At 38.0% G+C, this 22,839-nt stretch overlaps 1 protein-coding gene across 2 annotated transcripts; it reads right to left on the bottom strand.

Moving 5' to 3' along the window:
• Positions 1-8,048: 8,048 nt before the first annotated feature.
• LOC139135016 (LHFPL tetraspan subfamily member 5 protein-like) lies at positions 8,049-22,360 on the bottom strand. Of its 2 annotated transcripts, XM_070702177.1 has the most exons (4): positions 21,813-22,343; positions 17,761-18,003; positions 16,797-16,847; positions 8,049-12,587 (listed from the first exon to the last, which is right to left on the bottom strand). In XM_070702177.1, the coding sequence occupies exons 1-4, from the start codon at positions 22,207-22,209 to the stop codon at positions 12,238-12,240; spliced, it is 1,041 nt and encodes a 346-aa protein (XP_070558278.1). In that variant the 5' UTR covers positions 22,210-22,343; the 3' UTR covers positions 8,049-12,237. The 2 variants fall into 2 exon arrangements, with proteins under 2 accessions (XP_070558278.1, XP_070558279.1); XM_070702178.1 differs by lacking the exon at positions 16,797-16,847 and having other exon boundaries at positions 21,813-22,360.
• Positions 22,361-22,839: the final 479 nt, after the last annotated feature.

The raw sequence follows: 22,839 nt of genomic DNA, 5'->3' as shown, positions 1-22,839 counted from the left end.
AAACGCGACGATTTAAAAGTGCTTCTGTGATTTACACGCTTTGTGGCATAAACAATTATTTTAGATCAGTGGAGATGTTGGGTGATGTTCAGCCTAGAACTAATTGATTTGCAACTCGTACAAGTTTGGTTGCACTCTGTCTGCAGGGGGTAATGCTTGCAGAGGCACAATAGACGAAGGTCACAATAGCACATAAAACAGAGACAGCTAGGAGAGATTTGACCAAAATACAACACCAGTCGTGATGTAACATGCAAGCTGAGATCATAAGACATTTCTATAATTCATCGAGAGTTCCAACATATTAAGTTGCATTTCGATTTTGTCCTACAAACATCGTGGAAGGCGTTCTACAGAGACAGTTTGAACGGACAATCTCTGTAACTTTTGATAATACTTTAATCAATTTTGTTCCATAAAACGAATGTTATACGTTATTGTGGTACCTTGTGTCGATCTGCAAAATTTTAGCTATGTTAACGCAATGCTTTGTGTATAAAATGCAATGTTGTCGTTGACAAATGAATTCTAGTCCGGAATAGATTTCAGGTAGTATGCGCTCCGAAAGTGAAAAAAATTAAACTTTTGCTGAAACTTTCCTGAATCAAACTTTCAACGATTCTCTAACCAAATCAACAATAAATATCGGGGTCACCGCGCAAAGTTTGTAATTAGCCATACAAAGTACCCAACATTTTGTGATATTTAAACTTCAAAATGGCCGCTATTCCTATGAGGGAAAAATAAAATTTTGAATTTTCGAAAACTAAGTCGGTGAAAGTTCTTCTGTCTCCAAGAGCTTTAAAATGAACCCTCACTAGTGGTAGATCAGAAAAGAATTGTAGAAATTTGAAAGTCCGACTCTTAATCCCCGATACCGTTCTACCTTATCATTAGAACAAAATTATACACACGGAACTTATGTTGTTTAATACTAGGTATATAGTATTTCGACACATCAAGGACCAAGAACAATAACAAGATACTATGTTTTACAAATAAATTAAAATTGCTAGATTACTCTGCAGCAGTGATGTGCCGTTACAGTGGACTTTCGTCTTCATCGGGGGCTGTGTACGAGTCAACGAAGAAAATTGTTTTTATGGCACGCCCAGCGTACTTTGACCACGAGTCTTTCCATGCATTCGTCATTAGCGGAGTATGTCAATTCATAGGGCATATTTTTCAGATATGTATCTTAGGGTCAGCTCTCAGTCACCCCAAGACAAACCAAAAGTGACATTGGTGGTGGCCTCGAAAATAAGTGAACACGAAGGGCCTCCGCACTGTGTAAACCGTATTTTCTACACTATATATAGACTTAGTTTCATCGCTTTTCATATAATTGTATCCTGATGAGCCAGCTCGTCATCGTAAGTCTAATAGGAAAAAGCCTTGCGCCCTGAAATCAACCTCAACATAGACATAAAATGAGCATCCAAAGTTGAGCCTCAAAACTCCAGACATAATACGAGGTAGAACTAAATATATGATCTCTGTATGCACCCGATTAAAACACATAGCTCGCTAACTGCTCTTGATGCAAAGTAAAGGTCTTATTTCCAACGCATTGTCGCTTCGACAGCAAGACGCCCATTGCAAAAACGTATCAAAAACTACTGGCCGTTTCCTGCTAAGGTAAAATAATCACCGAAAAAAATTCACGCTGGCCATAAAACTACCCGTTTAACATGTACGCCCGAGGCGATGAGACCCAACATAGCTAACGTTAGCTATGACCTAAAAACCAGGGACTCAGATTTATCGTCGGGGTCGGAAAAGAATAGGAACCCGGATAGCTTTTGCCATGCTGTCAGTTGGCTATTCCTAATGACACAAATTACAGAAGTTTGCGTAGTGTTATTTTTAGAGTATATTAAAAGAATCTAAATATATAGCTCCATATATAGTTTTGAGGGTTAAAGTTGATTATACACAACGTGGAATTTTCAACGGAAGTGTTGGGAGATGGTTTCTTTCACGGTCGGTAGGTGATGTTGTATGGAAGGCATTCGACAGTAACGAATAAAAATCGAGGATGACTACCAGAACGGAAGTATTTTTATCGCCGGTAAAATATATGTGTTGAATTAAAAAAAAACAACATAAAAAACCTAATGCAAATTAACTGTTATCTGATGCCCTATTTCTTCACTGCATCTTAAAGTTTACCAAACTAAAAATGAATGATGTCTGTCAAGGGTGAAACTAAAAAAGAATTTTTAAAAAAGGGGAGTTTTAGAGTCGCACCAGGACAAACGTTCCCGAGATCTGAAGAAAACACTACAACCCAGATAGCAAAAGTTATGATTGCTGGGACGATTGACGTTCCCCTTTCAATCATCTAAAATTTAAGGCAAAATTTAAAATCCACACAAATTTGTAGTAAGCTTCTGTTAAAGACTCCTTGTCTGTGGTTAAATGTTTTAATTTGAAAACATCTGGGTCATTGAATAAATGAAAATAGACAAAGAGGCCAGCCCACTGACGAGAAGTGGAAGAGAAGAGCCCTCTATCTGTGTGATAGGAACATAGCTTATGATGTTCATGGTAGTTCGGGTACGTAACTCGGGAAGTTGGTGTTCGCTCATTTTTTGAGGATAACACTACATCTTCTCTATTCAAAAAATCTGAAGCTGAGCATATTGCACCAAACTCAAATACCGGTACTTCCTTTCTGAAGCAAATGGTTTTGGTACTGAGACGAGAACAGATTCTCAATACTGTGACTGCTGACAAAAAGTTGAAAGGTCATCGGACATGGCGGTGATTCTATTGGCAGATTTATGAAAAAAGCAACCTGTTATACACCATTGAGACGTGACTCTGATACCCTTTCTAAGCAATATGGAGGGAAAATTAGAACATAATGCGTCATGCTTTCGGCCCTTCTGTACGTGATAATGCTGGATTTGATCATTATTTTGCAACTTGAAATTAAATTAATTACTGAAAGAGAGAAAGAAGTGTTTCCTTGACGTAGGAAACACTTTGTCGGTTATAATTTTAATCGGAAACAATTGGAACATTTGTTTATTGCCCTCGGCTGTGACTGAAAACCAACCGATATGATTCAATTATTTACATGTAAAGCGTTGCTGTCTATATTAGTAATACTGCACGTAAGATTCCATACCCTTCAGATATGAATAGTTTTACGGTTGACTTACGAAACGCTGTGCATGTAAGACGCCATTCTCTGATATTATTTCCTGCAATGTCGAATGAGGGAGGGAGACCTTTCTCCCTTCAAGGTTCGATGACGTGACAAGGTCCCGTGGGCTGCTTTTTGCCCCGGCAGTAAAATAATTCTCTTCTTATATGAGAGCAATGCCTTTCGCTTATCGGTCGGGGATGATGCACTTTGAACAGCGTAAGGGGAAACACTGAAGTTGGTTAGAAATTGGAGGTATAACTAAATTTGTTCATTTGGCATGCAGAGAATATCAATGGCACAATAAGGTAAGGGATGTACTATGAGATCTCGGGGAGGATTATAAGATTGAGGACATACAACGTTTTGCATTCAGAGATTTGACATTTTTAGGAATTCGTGATTTCCCCCTGTCTCAATTACATTTGACGAAACAGCATTACAGCTGAAATTAAAGATTTTTATTTTTGCAGGCCTACAGGAGATTGCTTTCCATTTTCACCATCCCTCCAAGGGTATCGATGGAATGACAGAGGTATTCCTAAGGTCACGGAGTTTGTGTACTTTTTAAAATATTATCCCTGAATGAACGCAACAGTAGCATGGAAATGCAGCCACAACGTCAAAGTCAAGATTAGGAGACGTCTATCACATGTGAAAAAATAACTTGTGCTTAGCCCATACTGCCGGACCAATTTAGAATATTCATGATCTCGGAGATTAAATGGTATGTTGTAGTCAAACCTTAACTAAATCGGTGCGTTCAATATAACGATCACGCGAGATTCTTGAGTGACTGTTTTATTGCTTGTAGCTTCCCGGTTTACACAGCGATATCACCAAGTTTTATTACGGTCGATGGAACTCTGTTCAGCATAATTGCTTGTCTGGCCGATTACCTCGAAAACGTCGAACAGACCAGTGGGTTTACGCAAACCTCTGCGGTTGCAACGTCAAAACCACTTGAATCGCTCCTTCGAGCAAAGACCGGCACAAAATTGGTTAAACGGTTGTGAACACGGATTTGGGTGGCCGGATTGGTGCGTGTCAACGCGTATCACCGCACCATGACTCGTGTTTAGGGAGCCTTCAGTTTTTATGGGGGGGGGGAGGAACTTGAGGGTGGTCCATCATGCAAAATATGACCTCCCCCTGATGCCCCTTTTTAAATCGTGACCCCCTGAATGTGTATAACTTGATAAAACATATATAAATGTGTATAACCTTGATAAAACATATATGAATGTACTTGATTAGAATATGATGGTTACAAGTGCGTATGTGTGCAAGAAATTTGATTTTGGAATTTCACTGAAAATGTGGATCCACTATACATCAGTGTCTACGAAAAAAATATGGATACTTTTTTTCAAATATAAAACTAGCAATATGTGTACATAAACGCTAAGTTGATTTCAATGCACTTTGCTTAAAGGTATAGGCCTACTGTCACCTGTCCAATTTTGCCACAGTTACCATGGAAAGAGAAAATCTAACCAATCACAGATTTTAAGCGGGTGGCCGCTTTTTAAAAACAGCGCCCTCTCATGGGCATTTTGAATGCCAAGGAACGCCCCTTTGACCATATATGGGCATATTTAGATTACAGGTGACTGTATACCTTTAAAATGGGATGTAAAAGTACATGTGAGTACACGAAATTTCATTTTTTTTATTTCATTGAAAATGCTGATTCACTATTCATGGCAGTACTGTTGTGAAATTTGTTTACACAATTCATTCTGAAGTTGCATCCATCATAACTTACCAATGTAAAATGTGACCCTCCCCCAGGCTAAGTAAAGCTACCTGATGGCCGACAGAGCCCCGCTGTGTTATGTAGAGAATTACTATTTATGACCCTAGGAATCTGCATACTAAATATCAACGCTATCAGACGAGTAGTTTTTAAAACAAATTTTTTGAATAAATTTTTTTGAACAAAACTGATTAAGGTCATCCCTGGGGACCTGTTCTCCAAATATTAAAGGAATCGGACCGGCCATTTTGAAGAAGCAGCTTGTAGTGTAAAAAGTTGACGGACGCCGCCACATATCCACCTATCATGTACGCTTCGCGTCGCTGACAGCAGAGCTAAAAATGTGACACCTCTCCCCCATGCCTCTGGCCCACCCACCTCATAATAACTGAAGGTTTCCTTATAGAAAATGGGGTCACCAGCTGACCTCCCTATAAAGTCAGGTACCCTGTCTGCTGTGTCAAGATGGAGGGATTGTGGCTGTGTAGAGTCGAAACAAATTAAAACGCAAGAATAGTCATCAAGTGCACACTCTTGACAAATCGCGAAACAATCGCAAAACGAGGGGATAATCATGTTTATATTTTAAGCGTGCGGAAGTACTAGTAAATAAAGGCTGTAGAGAAATAACATTTTGTAAAAGTAAGCCATAAAAGGCACGATAACAATCTCACGCGTCGATAGAGAACTAGATCGGTATACCAAATTGATGACTGATAATACTACAGTTACAGCATTCGGAGATTGTCCAGATCGCATTAGTTCTGAGCATGGCAGTGCCTTTTAATACGAACTGTAAATGGTTTTACCCGATAGAAATTGTATGAAACACGATTGGAACTAATTTGGGATAATTGGATCTTCATATTTTTTTAAATTTCCCAAAAATGTTAGGTGCTATATAGTTGAATGTTGCGATATTACAAATTATTCATAAAAACAAATATGTAATTTAAAAAGAAAAGCAGATGAGCCTATATTTACAGATTAAAACGACCTCACTTCACCATCCAATTATCCCAAATCAGTTCCAATCGTGTTGTTATAAATTATGGAGTCCCAAATTCATAATTTGGACCTGTTTGCATGAATAGCATATTAGCAAAGTGCAGTCCACACAGGTTATCCATATAAAACTAGCACAGTACGAAACATCTGACTACAGTAAGTCCTATGCACCCTCACTCTGATAGAGCGTAGTCAAGAGTAAATATTGTCTTCAATCTTTCACAAATCACAGATGATGCCATGCCTACCGCAATGTGCCGACGAAATCCGTGGCGTTGTTGCAGTGTTGAAACTGAGAAAAGGTTGAAATTCTCGCTTCAAAACAGCTATGACTAAATCGAGCTCCACAAAACTGGTAGAAATCTGTACGTGGCTCTCCTTGACCTCACCCCGGGACCTCACCGTCCCATATCTGATATCTCGTTAACAACTAAGCTTATGGTATGTTTTGGAACACGTGGCAAATCACAATGTCAGCTTGAGAGCTTGACAAATACTTGTAATACGAGATACGGTTTTTACATTGTTTGAACATATTCAATTTTTGTTTAATTTAGAAAATGAGGTAGAGCTGTTGTTCACGGTCTCGTAACATAGCAATGTTACAAAAGGTTGCCATATCTTTTTCGTCCGGTCCGGTATGTTGCTGACGAATAGATTGGCAAAGTTCCAGGAGTTCTGAACATACCTACACGAATACATAGATATGACAAGAGTAGCGTAATCGATTCATAAGATTATTATCAACGGATTTCAACATTTCTGTTCATTATCTAGTATCCGCAACGGCACAAAGCTTACAGGCCTATAGTCACTGGAATAATCAGCCGATACTTGGTACGATTTGAAAAACAATGTTTGCTTTAGAGGGACAAAGTCACTTTTTGTGGTCTATCAGGAAAACTATGTCTTGCACAAACTGCTAAAGTGTCAAAAATTACCCATTTGCTGAATACAAACTCATTATTATTATATTTGTGACAAGACAAAATCGATTTTTCCTATTCTGGCTTCCTTTCCTATGACAAATATAAACATTGCCACAATGTGAGGGAAAGCTGCTAACCTTATCAACATGAAAGGCACCACCATTTAAAATTTCATGGGGTACCAAACTTTTGTAACAGTGTATGTTCAGCCATGCATGGTGGCAGTTGTGCACGAAACTGGTTTTTTAGCATAAACCATAAAATGTTTCACTGAATCAAATCTTGTCTGGCTGCAAGCAGAGTTGAGGTTGTGTACAGAATGACTGGCATTTCAGCATGTTTCAAGAAGTCAAACAACACAAACTACTTTTCATATCAAACAAAATTCATCAAAAAAGATACAAAAAGAGCAACTTTGTATTTACGAACTGTTACTAAATCGGCATTCAGATAGTTCTAGAAAGAACTATCTGAACTAAATTTTGTGAGTAGAGGCACAGGGGGCCAGTAATCTAGTTATTGTTGTTGTTTCTATTTTTGGTTATGTTTATATTAATTGTGTTGTTGTTGACCAATAAAATTCAGCGAACAGAACTGTTGTGTTGTTTCAAACATAACGTAGATGTCATCAGAAACACTACAAGGATGCTATCATTATAGCATCTTTGGGATATTTTTGAAGCCATTTCTCATTGTTTCAAGGTAATAAATGGGGTTCATAAATGTACAGTTTCCATACAGTGTATATTGTCACGTATATGTACATGGATACGATTTAGAGAAGTTTGACTCCAGAATACTCAAATTTATCTGAAGCCTGGCACTTGACAATACAAGAAACTCAATTCAAATATCTAACAGTAACTGAGGAACAGAAACTCATTTAACACAGGATAATTATGGTGTTTCTATTCTCTACGATTCTAAGAATCATTGTTGGTCAAATGCTGAGATCTATTTGGTACACTCTGGTGCCAAGTACACTTCTAAACAATTTATCGTTAAAGATGTTGCTCACATGAAGTTTTCACATTTGCCTGTTTAAAAAGGGCAACCAGTGAGTTTACCAACCTATGCACAGACCACATACTTGTTAAGAAATGTTTGACACAAGAACATGTATCAAATTGACACAAGAACATGTATCAAAATCTAACATCTTCAAAGAAATTAACATACAGAAGCAAAACAACTGGTATAGGATTTGCATAATTAGTGGTTTTTTATTTGAAATTTAATCCCATCCTGTAACACCAAGGCTTTTTTTAATATATCCATACAAACTCAAATGGTGCAAAAAAGAAAAAAAACATGCAACAGGTGACATATTTAAGTACTGGAGGTGTTTCAGAAAAAATAAAGTTTCACACAAATACATGACCATTTCATTGTACGTTGAAGCCTTATTACAAGGTCTCTTCCGATTTTGAAGATGACATTGTGAAAATTCACAATACATCTCAATGCAAACAAAAGTGTTGACATCTTTTGACAGCAGCTTTGACTTTAATAAAACTATAATGAATTTGATATTAAGGTAGAACGCGCCTCGGGGACAGATATTAGGACTCTCAAATTTCTACAATTCTTTTCTGATATACTACTCGTGGGGGCTCATTTTAACCCTTACACCCCCAGTTCCCTGTATACAGGTCCAACTTTACCATACAAAACAATGGATTTGGGACAAACCATGGCGGTGAAAGGGTTAAAGCTCTTGGAAAAAGGATAACTTTCACTGTCTTAGTTTTTCAAAAATCCAAAATTTAATTTTCCCCTATAGAGTTAACACGGGGATGGCTGCCAATTTGATTTTCACATAATGCAAAATGTTGGGCAATTTGTTTCGCCAATTCCAAAATTTGCCAGGTGACCTCCGATTCTTATTGTTGATTTGGTTAGAGAGTGGTTGAAAGTTTCATTCAGGAAAGTTTCAGCAAAACTTAGTCTTTCACTTTTGAGGCGCATACTACCTTACGGTGTTGTCACAACAACATGGCTTTCATTGAAGTAACTTACACAGGAGTATATGAAAATGATATAATAAAGGGGGCCTGTTTGGAGGACAAAACCAAAATAATTCACAGATTCTTACAACAAGTTGCAGTAGATTAGTTGAAGTGTTCCTTGTTTTCCTAGGTGTAATTTTCCTGGAAAATGTTCTTGAAAAGCAAGGATTCCCTCACAGGGCACAGGGCACCAGGTTCGCATGTGTCGATTTTCCTCTGTACAAGCTACTATGTACACTGTACTATATACATGCCATGAATAATTTCTACTCCGGGTCAGTGCCATGGTATGTTTTGACCTCGGGGAAACCACAGTTGCCCTGCTCACAGCTTATGAAAAAAACTTGGACAATCTAGCCATTGCAAGTGTAGCGGATTTTGTGTCTGAAAATGAGACACGATGCGTATTCATGTTCGCTGCCCATTTGCTAGGGTTTGAATCAGTTTTTGACCTAATGTGAAGCTATTTATATACCTTCTAAATCAAACAATGGGACAAATTATATGCCTTGTGAACTTACTTTCTGAACAACTATCAAGAATTTTTACTTCATATTCAATTTCGTTCATAAAATACTGGTAATCAACACATGCTTGGCTGATGACCTGCATCCTTTACAATATCATGACATCATTACTGTAGTCATCCCTGCTCTGCGAGCAAACTCTGATTTTGAACAAGGCTTTTGGTGTTACACTCAAGTTCACATAAAAACCCATCAAGGGTGTCTGTGTGAGCTGGCATGTCACCATGCGGATGTGAAAGAAGGTATCACAATATCACCACTGTTGTTTGCTAAAATGTGTGCAAGAATGATCAGATTATCATAGCAGAGGCATGCAGCTAGATAAGCTCTGTAAAGTGCAAGGTGCAGATTTCACTGTGACTGGTACGCAGGTGTTATACATGTATGAGGTTTTAATAATCCTACATTATGACAATGGGGTAGGTTTGGTAGTCAAACAAAAAGACCTGACAAAGAGGGCATTGTTATGGTTAATACAGTGGCCTCAGATACATCTTCAGCTTTTGCTAACAAGTTCTCAATTGATCTGTTTACATATATTTTACACTATCATATCAAGAATTGGAGAGTAGCTTGTCTTCACGCATTGTCTAGGGGATGTATCATTTATGTGTGAAAAACTGTAAAGACACCTGAAACAATATGTTATCTGTAAGATTATTATACAAACTTGCAAATGACAATGGTGTGATGACCAACTGACAGCACACCTTGGCCATATAGTGCAAATCAGACATAGCTATCTATGGAGCCAGGCTGTGACTGATACCTCTACTAGATTTGCTCTCAGAGGAGTGAGTATATTCAAGGCCATAATCACCAAAACTTGAAAACAACCTCTTCCTTTGAATTTTAAGTTCAATACAGTATAAATCACTTTCACAGGGTAAATGCTGTATCTGTATTTTTATTCTTAACTTTTAGGGAAAGAATTATAGTACTGATGAAATTCTACTTCTCATTAAAAAAGAATTCTACTTCTCATTAAAAAAAATTATTCTTTCCTTGCCATGTAATCTTCCTACAAATTTTAAATTTTCTTAGAGTAAAACCTAAAGGTGGAACTTGACTTTCCATGAAGAGAGCCCTTTTGCATGCCAAACTGTCGCATCAAAATGACCAACGGAGACCTTTTGCCTAGCAAACATATTATGTACTTGGATTCTTGTTTCACTTATGGCTCCACTGGACACAGGTTTAAGATATTTCACAGGGTTTGCACAGAATGCACTCAGCCAAACATACAGTGTTATTTGGGGCACACTTCACAGCAAAGTGATCTAAAAAGGGAGTGACTTTGAATATATGGGTAATGACAAATAATGCTGGGTAAAATACATAGGATAAAAACATTCCACATATTCCTCAGATATTAAAAGTGTACATCCAAGGTAAAATCGTGTATACTATTCAAAGAACTATGTACACAATCTATGCAAGGCACAAACAATAACAATTCAAGGTTGTGTTATATGCATATATATATGTAAATAGAAAATACTGTCAGATAAAATATAGTGTTCAATCTACATTTAGAATCATATTCATGTATCTATATTGTGTACTGTGAAATGAAACTGTTTTCATTTGACCATACAATAGTAAGAAATACGTTTCATTATTCTTTCAAGTTGGTAAACAAAGATAAAAAGCCTTTGAGTTTTAAATTCCATCTAAGGTTTTTTCATTTTGAAGTGACACAATGACAAATCATTCATATCATTCACTGAGTTGACATTACGCTATATGGGTGGGGTGATTTCTGAGATTAGGGCAACAAACTTTGTACTGGTCAAAGTGAAATTGGTACAGAGATGGTGGACTTGGGAGTACAATTTCAACAAAATATTGCTATATTTAACTGGTGAGTGTCCATATACAAGTGCAGTGCACTTTATCTTACAGTGTATTATATCATTTGCAGTGCATTTAAATTTATGAAAAACAAACGTATATTTAATTGCTGTTGTTTAAATAGAGTTTTCAGCCGTATTGTAACATTGATTAGGTTAGCTATCCTCATCCAAAATGGTCATATTCAATACTCAGAATTTTATTTTGATCCATAGAAAACAACGAGAATGTGGTTTCTAGATAACATGGTTCATGTATCAGTAGGTGTATTAAAGACAATATATATCAAACACTACTTTTCACCACGCCCTTCATGATTTTTTTTTGGGGGGGGAGACAGAATCTTATGGCAAAAGATCTATTTCCAAGATGTTTTGATCACCAAAATACAGGTAGGACAATAACCAAGCTGTTGGAGCAAGTAGACTCTAGTGACCAGCAGTGTTTCCTGAAACTTATCTCTGAAGGAATCAAAAACCCTAATGGCCGAACCTTAGCAAAAGAATATTGCCATTGTATGGCTTACCTTTGATTGAGTGATAGGAGGTCCACACCCTGGCCTTGTTTTCATGTATATCACACCGTAAAGATACAATTATGAAAGGAGACCGACTGAATAAATAATTAACATGGCACATTTGAATTTTCAATGTTTACTGGCGCATTTTGCTTCCAATAATTAGTAAAAATATGAAAGTTTTGATCATGGTCCATTGCAGTGGTGCTACAAATATACCATGATAAGAAATATGACAGTATAGATTTTGTATTCAAGCTACCAAAGTGTTGTGAAGTAAAGAAATGTGTACTTTGGGGATAGAGAAATCAGCTCAGCATGTGATAACATGAGGTGTGGTGTTGGTACACCAGGCACTTCACAGCTGAGAGGGCAAAGAGCGCTGACACAAGACTGGGTGTGGTCCACGTGTTTGCTTGTGAGTAACAGTATGGACACGCTTGCCAAGACTTTTTATCTCTGACTCACAGGAGTTCACTTTTACAGCGCTATGTCTGCGGTGTGCAAGACAACACTGCTATTTCCAGCACTCTTGTTGCTACCAACACTTTTCCTGCTAGCGTTGTCATCCTGATCATCATTTCCGATTTGTGCGCTGTGCGTACTTCTTCGGCTCACACTTCCTGCACCGCTGCTGGCAATGCTGGTTGTGCTTCGCCTGCCGATGGAGCCTGCTGAACCATTTTGTTTGCTGTGTCGGCTGATGTCATCTCCGTCGCGGTTTTCTCCTGCGGGGACCGGGTACAAGTTGAAGGACTGCTTTGAGTGGCCTGAGTAACCTGATACAGAACCATGAGTACCTTTGAGAGCACTGGATGAGGCATAGTGACCTGAAAGGGGATATAGAAAATTTATATTATAAAACCTCTATTCTATTCTGACAAAATTTCTAAATAAACATAGAAGAGAACAACTGAAGACTGCATAAGTGGGGTGAGAAAAATGACTTAAATAAAAGGCAAGGCTGAACAGGCACAATAAATCTAGTTGTTTGCAAGTGTACTCAAGTCACACTATACCAAAAAGGGGCATCAAGAGCTACATGTCAATCATAGAGAACTTCTGAGGTGAAAGTTCAATATCTGAAATGACCTTTCAAGTCTATCAATTTCATTCGATGAAATATACTTTGACCATAAAAAATTTCCATTTTGTTTGAGATTTCTTGTTATTCATGATCTGTATGAATTATTACTTGAAGTTGCTCTACAGACGGGATGGAATTTACAATCTATGATAGCTTATCATTTATCATTGTTTATTTTTAACCAACGCATATAATTATGATAAGTAGAAAAGATGAGAATTTCAAAGTGAAAGGGAAGAATCGAAATGACTTCAATTATACAACTAGATATTATATTCCAATTAGACAATTGCATTTAATTTGCCTGACAAACTTGGGTCACATTAAATTTTGCATGTAAAAGTTGAGATAAAAAGTAACCATATCATCAATTTAGAACACAGTACTTCGGCTGACTTGATATATTAAACTATATCTGACATTTTTGTGGGTGTACTTTGTATGGCTGATAAGGTCTCCATGAATGACACGGTAAGAAGTAACTACATTTAACAAGAGGGTAACAAAACTTGGGCATTCATCCGCTTGAAAAAAAATCAAGTCTTGAAACTAGCAAACTTCAAATAAATGGATGAGAAAAATGAAATACACTTTTACTGTGAAAAGAGTTAAGAACAGACCTTAAATGCGATGGGTGTAAAGCATGCTTATAATTGCATAAGTTAGGTAGGGTGTGTGGCGGTGCATGGGTATGTCTTAACAAAGTCCAGCGTGCAACTTTACTCGGGGTTAATACTTTACCTGTTGACGCCTAAGCAAAAATATGAACAACAGGAAAATGCTTGTAACAACTCTACCAGGTCTATCAGGTTTCTATTTTAACTTAGGGATTTGTGAAAGGAGAGGAAACGTTATCTACGATAGTTTGTACTGATTTTCTTTTGAAATTAATTACCAATTTATTGCTGAATGTGTGGAGTTTTTTGTATTTTGCCTGCAAGAGAGGGAAAAAAGTGTATAATAATCAGACATTTTCAAATTCTGACCCAATGTCAGAATCTCAATACTCAGGTATACAATCCATTTGGCATAAAATGCCAACAAGAATGATGTGTCTTGACACACAGTTTCAATACACTACAATTAGTATGTAGACTGAGTGACCAAATCATATTTTTCTCCCAATCAGCACTGTTGTGGCAGTTAGCTTTCATTGACATCACAGGTCGTTTTGCTGTGTTAGGTAAAGGACATGGTACATTGGAAGATATGGTTGATTTTATTTCAGACACACAGCTATGCTGATGTAGCTGTGTACTAGACCTCAGGACTTCTGAAAAAACCCTACACGCTATAATGCTGCTACTATCGAATAAAACAAGATCATTGTCTACTATGGAACAAATAGATTCTTATTCCCTATTTACGTGCACCTCAGAGCTGATACCAAAGTGGTTGCAATGAATATAACCAAAGTTTCTCATTAAAGTGCGGGGTTATGAACCCTACAACATTCCCAGCATGCATCTGTCTCTCCTGCAGCAACAGCAGCAACGCTTTCCCAAAATGAAGTACCTTTAACTGCTGACAACTATATGCCTTGATCTTATACAGACATACTGGTACGGCCAAAACTTGTGTTTCAAAGTTAGAGCTGTAATACTTGTCATTGTAAATGATGACAATTGTTTGGTTGTTTTGTTCTGTGGAATTCAAATGTACCGTTTGGTTTACTTCCCTGTGTTGAAATATCTGTATCAAGTATTTGGCTTATCAACAAAACACCAGTACATGTATGTGTGACACACAGACACAAGTTATTATTGGCATATGATTCACTCCTAGACTATCTGCATTCGGGTCATTTTCTACAAAAGCTGATGTGTCTTTGGATAAAATGCAGGCTCCACATAGACACGAACGACCCTTCTCATAAATCCTGGAAATTTTTTATGGATATCCTTTCTCTGATTTGGGAATCATAGGGATACCTGGTGATATGCTAGCATTTATGAGATGTATAAAGAGCAGGCCCCATTTCAATTTCTTTACACTTTCTACCTGTAGGTGGCAGATGGTCTTGACAGCAGAGCTGACAACTGAATTTGTAATCAGTTGTCATTCCGAAAAAAACCAAAAACACAGGGACAAGTTGATCAACAAGAGTGCTGCTTCGTCAAGTTCATGTCTATCACTTTGGTAAATGCAGCCATGTTCATGTATACCGAGAGTAAAATTATTGCTGGCCTGCCATTATACTCTCATACAGCACACGTACATTTGTACTTTGTAGCATCTCCATTAGCTCCCTTCATCATCAAATGAGTCACACGACACATCAAGTGTCTACATTCTAATAGTCATATTTTTTAAAATTTCTCAATCTCTTTTGCCTGACAAAATTGAACATACATGAATCTGTTCATCTGCATTGTCTAAATACACATGTACAAAACTAGGTTTCCAAGAGCTGCAGAAACTGTCAGGCTTATCAATTGGCAGGGATAATAGGATTTTACCATACACTTTTGTAGTACATGACAATCACATATACAGGTGCACACAAGAGAACGTTCAGAATGTTCCAGTGTGTTGCAAATACCAGCATTTGGTTTAAAAATTTGCTTAAAAAAATACTGACCAGGTGAGGCAGGCTTCTGCCAATATCATTAATCTTTTTATGGTCAAGTTATTGAAAACTGATGTAAAAATCAGTTACCAGGTGTAGAACAGGCTGTCTGGATGATTCAATATTCATGTTGATTATATCATTTATTGACAAATCAGCAAAAAATCATAATGTTTACATAAATCTTATCATTGTCCTCAAATGGCCACGTCAATTGTAATGAGTGATATAGCTCATGTAAAGTTAGCTGGAGTAGGGAAATATGATTTTTTTAGTGGACAGGTGTTGGCCATCAAGAAGTGATAGCCAAGGGTGAACCTGGTGGGAAAGTGAATGTATCTACACAATGTAATTGTCATTTTTCGTATTCAGAGATGGCTCATATTACCACACAAGAGAAATGCGGATTTGAAAGTTCATGAAATACATTAATAAAATCTTACGTGTTACAACTTGCAAAAATACAAAAATAACAATGATAGCAAAGATCATGCGATTAGCAAAGATCATTTGTTAGCCACAGGCATGCACAATACTTGCAGACCCATGACGAAGCTGTTCCCAGTACTGGACACCTGGTACAGTAAAATGCTAACATGAAACTAATTACCCTAGCGTAGTTTCCTCCTCATTTCATAGATAAAGATTTAGGAAGAAGCCCTGAATAAATTACCCTGGGACAATCTATACCAGAAATGTAGATTAGGGAAATGGTGGATGAATTTGACAAATATGTCCAGGCAAGACTGAATAAGGTAAAATTAAATCTTACCACATTACACTGTTTTGTTTGGAGAAGGGGCAACAGCTTGTACTTACACAAATGGATAAAGGGACACAAAGAGAACACACAATGACAAGTCAGGTATGGTTATTGCAGTATTCATGACACATTTTTAAGAAAAAAAAAATGGGGTATGATATTGTTGGTGGTAAAAGACTGCAAGATCAAGCTTGGGAATGATGTAACGTTTTCAATTGAATACACAAATCACACACATTAAAACTGGCCAGCTTTTAACACATTACCATTTCGAGAATGACAAATATGTACCAAAGTACACACAATTTATTTGGTTCAGTGTTCAGAATTAATGACCATACTTACCGGGTTTTTGACACAAATTATCCAGTTTTTGGTTTAAAGCTGACCAGTCTCTCTTAGGAACACAAATTTTATGAAGGCTATTTTGAGTTAATCACATGCATTGATGAGGAGGAAGATAGATGTCATGGGAACAGAACAAGAGGTTACTTAAAACACGGAGTTGTGACAAGCACAGCCATTTAAGGTTTTTAGTCATGTTTCTTACGAAATGTGGGTGATGGAGCGCTGTATCTTCACACTTCACGATATCTGAGTGCAATTCTTGCATATCTTACCTGTTTGTGAAGACCCACTACCTTGTGTGTTATTATCGTGCTTGGTTTTGTCTAAGTAGTGATAGTAAAGGTCATGCAAAGTGAAAGACACAGAAGGTTAACTGTTTTCAGATGTTTGACTGATTTTGGAAGATTATTCAAGCTCCTGTGCAAGCTATTCATTGCTGTTTAGCAAATTTTGTCAATATAGGAGTACTCAATTGTCTCCCTCCAGTTGCATACATTGGGAATAATGCCCCTTACCACCACAGTAGAACAATACATATGCAAATCACAGAAGCAGAAAATTCACCAATTTCTGAATAAATTTACTTTGCTACTCTTTGAGCACCTAAAGCTCTGTTGTCAAGGGTGTTTCTGGCTAAAAAGCAGTGTTTGTTTTGTGACTTTACCCCAAACAAATCTAGGTATGTTTATGCGATGTCACTGAACAGACTGTGTGCGATGTGTGATATGACAGAAATATGGATACATACACTGTGCAGGTGCCAATCAGGCAAACACTTACTTACAAAATACAATGCAATTTACACAACAAACCATCAAACAAGGAAGAAACAGAAAACGATGGTAGTCTGATTGCTGTTTATGGTTTACAATGTAAAGGACACTGGTTAAGTTCAAAATGGCCAAGAATCTAGCTGGTTAATTTGGGACGCTGGAAACCCCAATTAGTCTTTGGGTTTGTACAGCTCCAAAATCAGCACCTGGATTCTTATCTGAGTTGTAAAAAGACTCAAAATATACACTTCACATGGCAAACATAGCTGCAATTTAAAAAAAAAAATTTGTCCAAGGCACTGGAAGTGGGATGTACGCTCGACACACTTAAAAAATTTGCCGTGTGATAATTTGAGATGTCTCCCTCTTTGAAACACTGCACACTCAATAAAGCCAGGGGCATAAATAATGTAGAATTTACACTCAACTGACTCAAGCACAAATACAACTCTGTTGGACATACCTTTGTAGCCATGCATTTCTGGGTGGTACACATGTTCAGGGAGCAATTTGTCCTGCCGGCTTGCTAGGATGAACGCCAGGATTCCGAGTATACCAGCATCGAACACTCCGATAATTGCTAGAATGAACGCCCATCGCATTTCGCAGTTTCCAAGGTTGTAGGAGCTACTGCTGCACACATTCTCGACATGTTGGCCATCCCAACCAGCAGGATAGAGCAGTATACCAATCACCAACAGAATTGCTGAAGGTCAATAAATACACAATCAAGATCAGTTTATTTTCAGGGGTTACAGGTCCCCTACTGAGCAGAAATACTCACTATTTCATACAGCACAAAACAATAGCATCAATATATCATAGGTGTCATAATCATAATGGCTGACATAACAACAGGTATACAATATGTTCAGCAATGGTATGTGTAATTTACAGTAAAGCTATACATAATTTTTGAAACACAGTGACCATTCAGACATAACAGCATATCCGTTTTATATACAGATCAGTTTGTATGAAAGAAATACTACACAATAGGTATCCTCCATTTGATTACAATGCATGTGTATATATCACAGACTTGTAAAGCCACACAACTGTCTCACTGGCCAATATTAACTTCGTATATCATTTATGATCATCCACACCTACCAAAAATATCATATCCCCGGTACAATGACAACCATTCCTAGCTACCTTGAAGCTCCAAAAATGTTGATTGACAGAAAAAAATTTGCACTAGAATGTGTATGCAAACAACTGATGGCCACTGTTTTTTGACAACAGTACTTCATACATGACAAAGCATTTGAACGTACAAGGTCTGTCTTTGTACTTCAAAGCCTGCAATGGTGGCAACCTTATCATCACAAGTTTACTTAATGTCAAAGTTTCAGGATGAAATAAACATGGATAAAAACAAATGTTCCTTCAAAAACAAATGTTCTTTCAAAGGGTCAAATATGTGAGGCACAGTTGGATTTTGGGATCTAATAATATCAGTACCTGTTCTGACATGCATAAAGCACTTGAGCAATAAGTCTATTATATCAAATCAGCTTTATTTCATGTTACAAGATTTCCTTCACACAGTTTGCACATATCTCTATTTGATCAATGTCACGGATGACTATGCCACTAGTACCATAGACTCGAGAAAAGGGTCTATGGTGAACCATTGTACCAATATTATATTGTTAGGTTCGGTATACAGCCATGCTGTTTGTAGAGAGCTCATACATTGAAATTAGTTCAAGGCCTGTACAATTTATGCACATTACGATGTTAAAAGAGCTGTTTCGATTGAGTTCTTATGTCATGCCTATTTTACTGAAGTCTGATGGTAGCTTTTATCTGAGAACATCAACAGGAGTAAATTGACACAATAAGAGTACTCAGCTACCAGTGTTTGAAAATTCGTCTATCGGTGACATTTACAGACGCACAGTATATCTGATCAACTGGATACTTATCTACAGAATATCAACGGACTCCATCCAATACCTTTGGCCCTATACATCACCCAGTTATGTACATTGACAACTTCTCTTTAACGTATGCCCATTGTCATGGCTACAGCTTGTTTGATTACATATTGGCAAGACGTGCATTTGAAATGATTCAAAACTATTGCAGGTAGCAACCTCCGAGGTTATACAGTTAAAAAGAATATGTTAACAAAAATTCAGCATTGTTGACAGGTGGCACTTGCAGTGTTCGCGGTAACTTTTTCTCCTCGCGTACGGCATACGCATTAGTCTGCTAAAATTGCGTAATGGCTGGATTTGAGTGCGTAATTTCACTTCCGCACTCGATTGATGAAAAAACCGACAGCAAAATACAATGTGCCGTTGAATAAACCTACACTACATATTCGGATTGTACGATGTAACATTATTTTAATGAAAACAGTTTAACGAACAACTTGAACAATGTTGAAACGTAACAGCGAAGGGTATACATGCAACCGTCACAACACATCGGGCAACCCAAAATGCACATAAAGTACTGGTCAGAACGCAAAGGTCACGCTTACGAATATGACGGATCAGTCAATTACTAAATAGTTTGGGTTGCGGTGCCGAAGTGACTTGGGACCGGAAATTGAGAGGCCGAAACGACTTGGGCCGAAACGACTTGGTGCCTGAACGACCAGTTACCATCCACACACTTCTGCAGTGTTCAAAATTTATCGGGATTCCGACGATCTCTACCAATGAATCATTTTTTTCACGGACTCATAGAGCAAAGTTGAAAGAAATTAAAACAGATTTGTCTGCTTCGACGCCATGCTGCATGTGTGCTTGATCAAAATTTGGGAACAGCGAGACGCGATGATCGTGCACGGTTGGCATTTATATAATTTGTCGCAACATTTCTGTCCTTTCAGAAACTATCGCTCGCCTGAAAATTAGCAACGTAATTCATAGGCACAGCTGACATGATAACGTGCCTAACGTGATAACGTGTGGACTATATATGATGCCGATTTTTCAGACAACGCCCAGAGAATTCGAAACTTTCCACACAAAATGAGTGATTGACAGAAATGTGTTGCAACAAATTTCGTCTGGTTGTCGCCTAAGCTCAGTCGTGGGGAGTGCTTTCGGTGTTATCCTTTGCGTATAGAAAACGCATAACGATGAAAAAAATGCGTAGAGAGTCAATTTCAATGCGTAAATACGCACGATTTTTGCGTAAACGCGAACTCTGACTTGTATTTGCTTTGGATTGAATCTGCTAAGTACGAGTCAGGATATGCAAGCTCAGTGCTCTTCAGTTGGGCTAAACCATACACTGAAGGGCTGAGGCTACACAGCACTTACTAGCAATACATTTCAGAGGGACAGCTGAATAAGGTACATTTACATAATGAAAACACATACTATGACAAATGACAATTTCACCCTTTTTTGGCCTTTGACATGCCAAACTTATCTGCATAAAAATGTGTCATTTTGGTTAATTACATCCCACGATAGGAGCCCTCTAGTGACACCTTAAGTGTTCTAGTTTGCCATTCTGCCTGTTTCCGTTCTGCGGGAACTCGTTTTGTGTGCATCCTGTTTTGCTCCCACCCACCACTCCCTTTTATTTGACGAGTTGTAACGCATGTAATCACGTGACCTTTGAGCAGCAGCTTCACTTATTTACTTGTATGGAATTTCATCGTTCTCTCAGTAGTGGCTTGCACTGTGGTTTGTCACTGCTGTTTTTCTTGTTTTGGTGGAGTCTTAATAAAGTACTTCCTTATTTACCGCCAGACAGTTGTCTTGTACTTGGTGGTTGTGTATAAGTGTTGGGTGTAATTATCACTCATTAGTAAAATCCCAGCATTCATCCCAAACATTTTAAAGGGCTTCTTGTTGTGACGACTACAGTCCCGCTACAGTGGGCTGCTCACAACAGGGAGACATATATACGCAAATTCATTGGGGAAAAATTAAAACAATTGAAATCAATAATTGCTCTTTACATCAAAAATAACCTTCGACAAGGAAATGAGATAAAATATAACATGCCGCCAGAGTGCATAGCGGCAGAATATAAAGCGAAGATTACCATTGTCGCGTCATTTTAATGAATAACTTCTTCTCCTTTGTTAATTGACGGTATTGTATATAACGGAACAAATTAAGAGAATTCCAAACAAATGGGTTACAAAACTTCACAGAGGTCGTTCGAACGACTGAACTCCTCCATAACGTGTATAAATGAACTTACAGATATAGTTTAATATATAGCAACGAGAAAAAGATACAGGCCGGCCTATGAAAATGTCTGCAGCCAAGGTGTTCTTCATAAGCAAGAGCATGCAGTTTCACTTCATCGAGCTGGTGATGCGTGACACCAATGTATCGGGTACGCTTATCAGCATCCGTGGCTTTATCAGATTCCATTGAAAATACACGACGTTCGGCAGAACTGAACGGGTGTGGGTAGAACCACACTAGGGGTGATACAAGGCAAAACACAGTGGTAAACATTTGCTGCACAGTAAATGGTGGACTTAAGATAAATCGTTGTTTTGTCACAACTGCACTGAGCACTTACCCGCAACTACTTGCTGCCAGGCACATACTTTGTAAACTCGAGCTGTGTTGACGAAAAAGAACAAAAGCATACAGCAAATTGACGTCAACACAAGCAAGGTGGATATTCCCACAAAAACTGTCGCGGCGATCCAATAGCCGCTTCTTTCACCGCTAAAGAAAGGCTCGGTTGTACACACAGTGTCCCCGGATATGCCATAGCCGACGCAATGACCATAAAGTCCAAAATGTCCCGTCGCCGCGGTATTCAGTGTGTCTCCAATCCAATATGGCTGAATGAAAACAACCACTGCAATAATAGCATAGCAAATTGTAAATATTCCCCATAGGACACCAACAGCACGACTATTTCTGATATAGTTCGTGTGATAGATTAAGGCAGCGTCTCCTGTCGTCATCTCGCTCTTGTTATTTCGAAAGATTCGGCAACATATAGATTTTTTCTCCGTCGACGATCACCGTGTATGCGTCGCTGCCTTTCCTACCATGATCAGTCTACCTGATAATCGTGGGTGGGGCCCACAAAGATAGACCTGTACGTCTGATCATGATGGTCTGATGTTAACAGGTGTGGTGGGGTCATACCTGGCTTTTTTAAATGTTGCTAGACATAAGTTTTTGAGTTAAATCCCCCAGAAGAAATATATTGAAATTCATTATACATTATGGTCTTCAATAAAAATATCTTACTAGGAACACATTTCGCGAATGCAGACTCGCAGCAGCGATGATTGCGATTACAAAGCGACCCACCCTACCAAGAAATGGAATATCTGTACTGTAAATGCACTGTAAATGCCAACTCGCAACGTGACCAGAATACTTTTTGGGTTTGCCGCTAGCTACTGTATTGCCAGTTCAATATTTGACACTGCGTGTACGTTTATTAGTAATACACGTTTAACTTATTTTTTATAAAGGGTTACTGCGTGTATATATAACAGCCGGTTTGAAAACTGTTTCCAAAAGACACCTTTGAAGACTATTCTCTCTCCTCCCACACATTGCGTGTCAAGGCCAAGTTTCAA

Source organism: Ptychodera flava, chromosome 6 (assembly GCF_041260155.1).
Source record: "Ptychodera flava strain L36383 chromosome 6, AS_Pfla_20210202, whole genome shotgun sequence".
NCBI classification, from domain to species: domain Eukaryota; kingdom Metazoa; phylum Hemichordata; class Enteropneusta; family Ptychoderidae; genus Ptychodera; species Ptychodera flava.
The sequence above is the reverse complement of the archived record's forward strand: the minus strand, read 5'-3'. Positions and strand labels throughout refer to the sequence as shown.

Excerpts from the sequence above, each read along its gene's own strand:
- LOC139135016 (XM_070702177.1), bottom strand. The coding sequence starts at position 22,209 with ATGACGACAGGAGACGCTGCCTTAATCTATCACACGAACTATATCAGA. Across the intron at positions 18,004-21,812 it reads CTGGCAGCAAGTAGTTGCGG|CAATTCTGTTGGTGATTGGT; the intron begins GTAAGTGCTCAG and ends ATTGACCTTCAG. Across the intron at positions 16,848-17,760 it reads AGAAATGCATGGCTACAAAG|ACAAAACCAAGCACGATAAT; the intron begins GTATGTCCAACA and ends ATCACTACTTAG.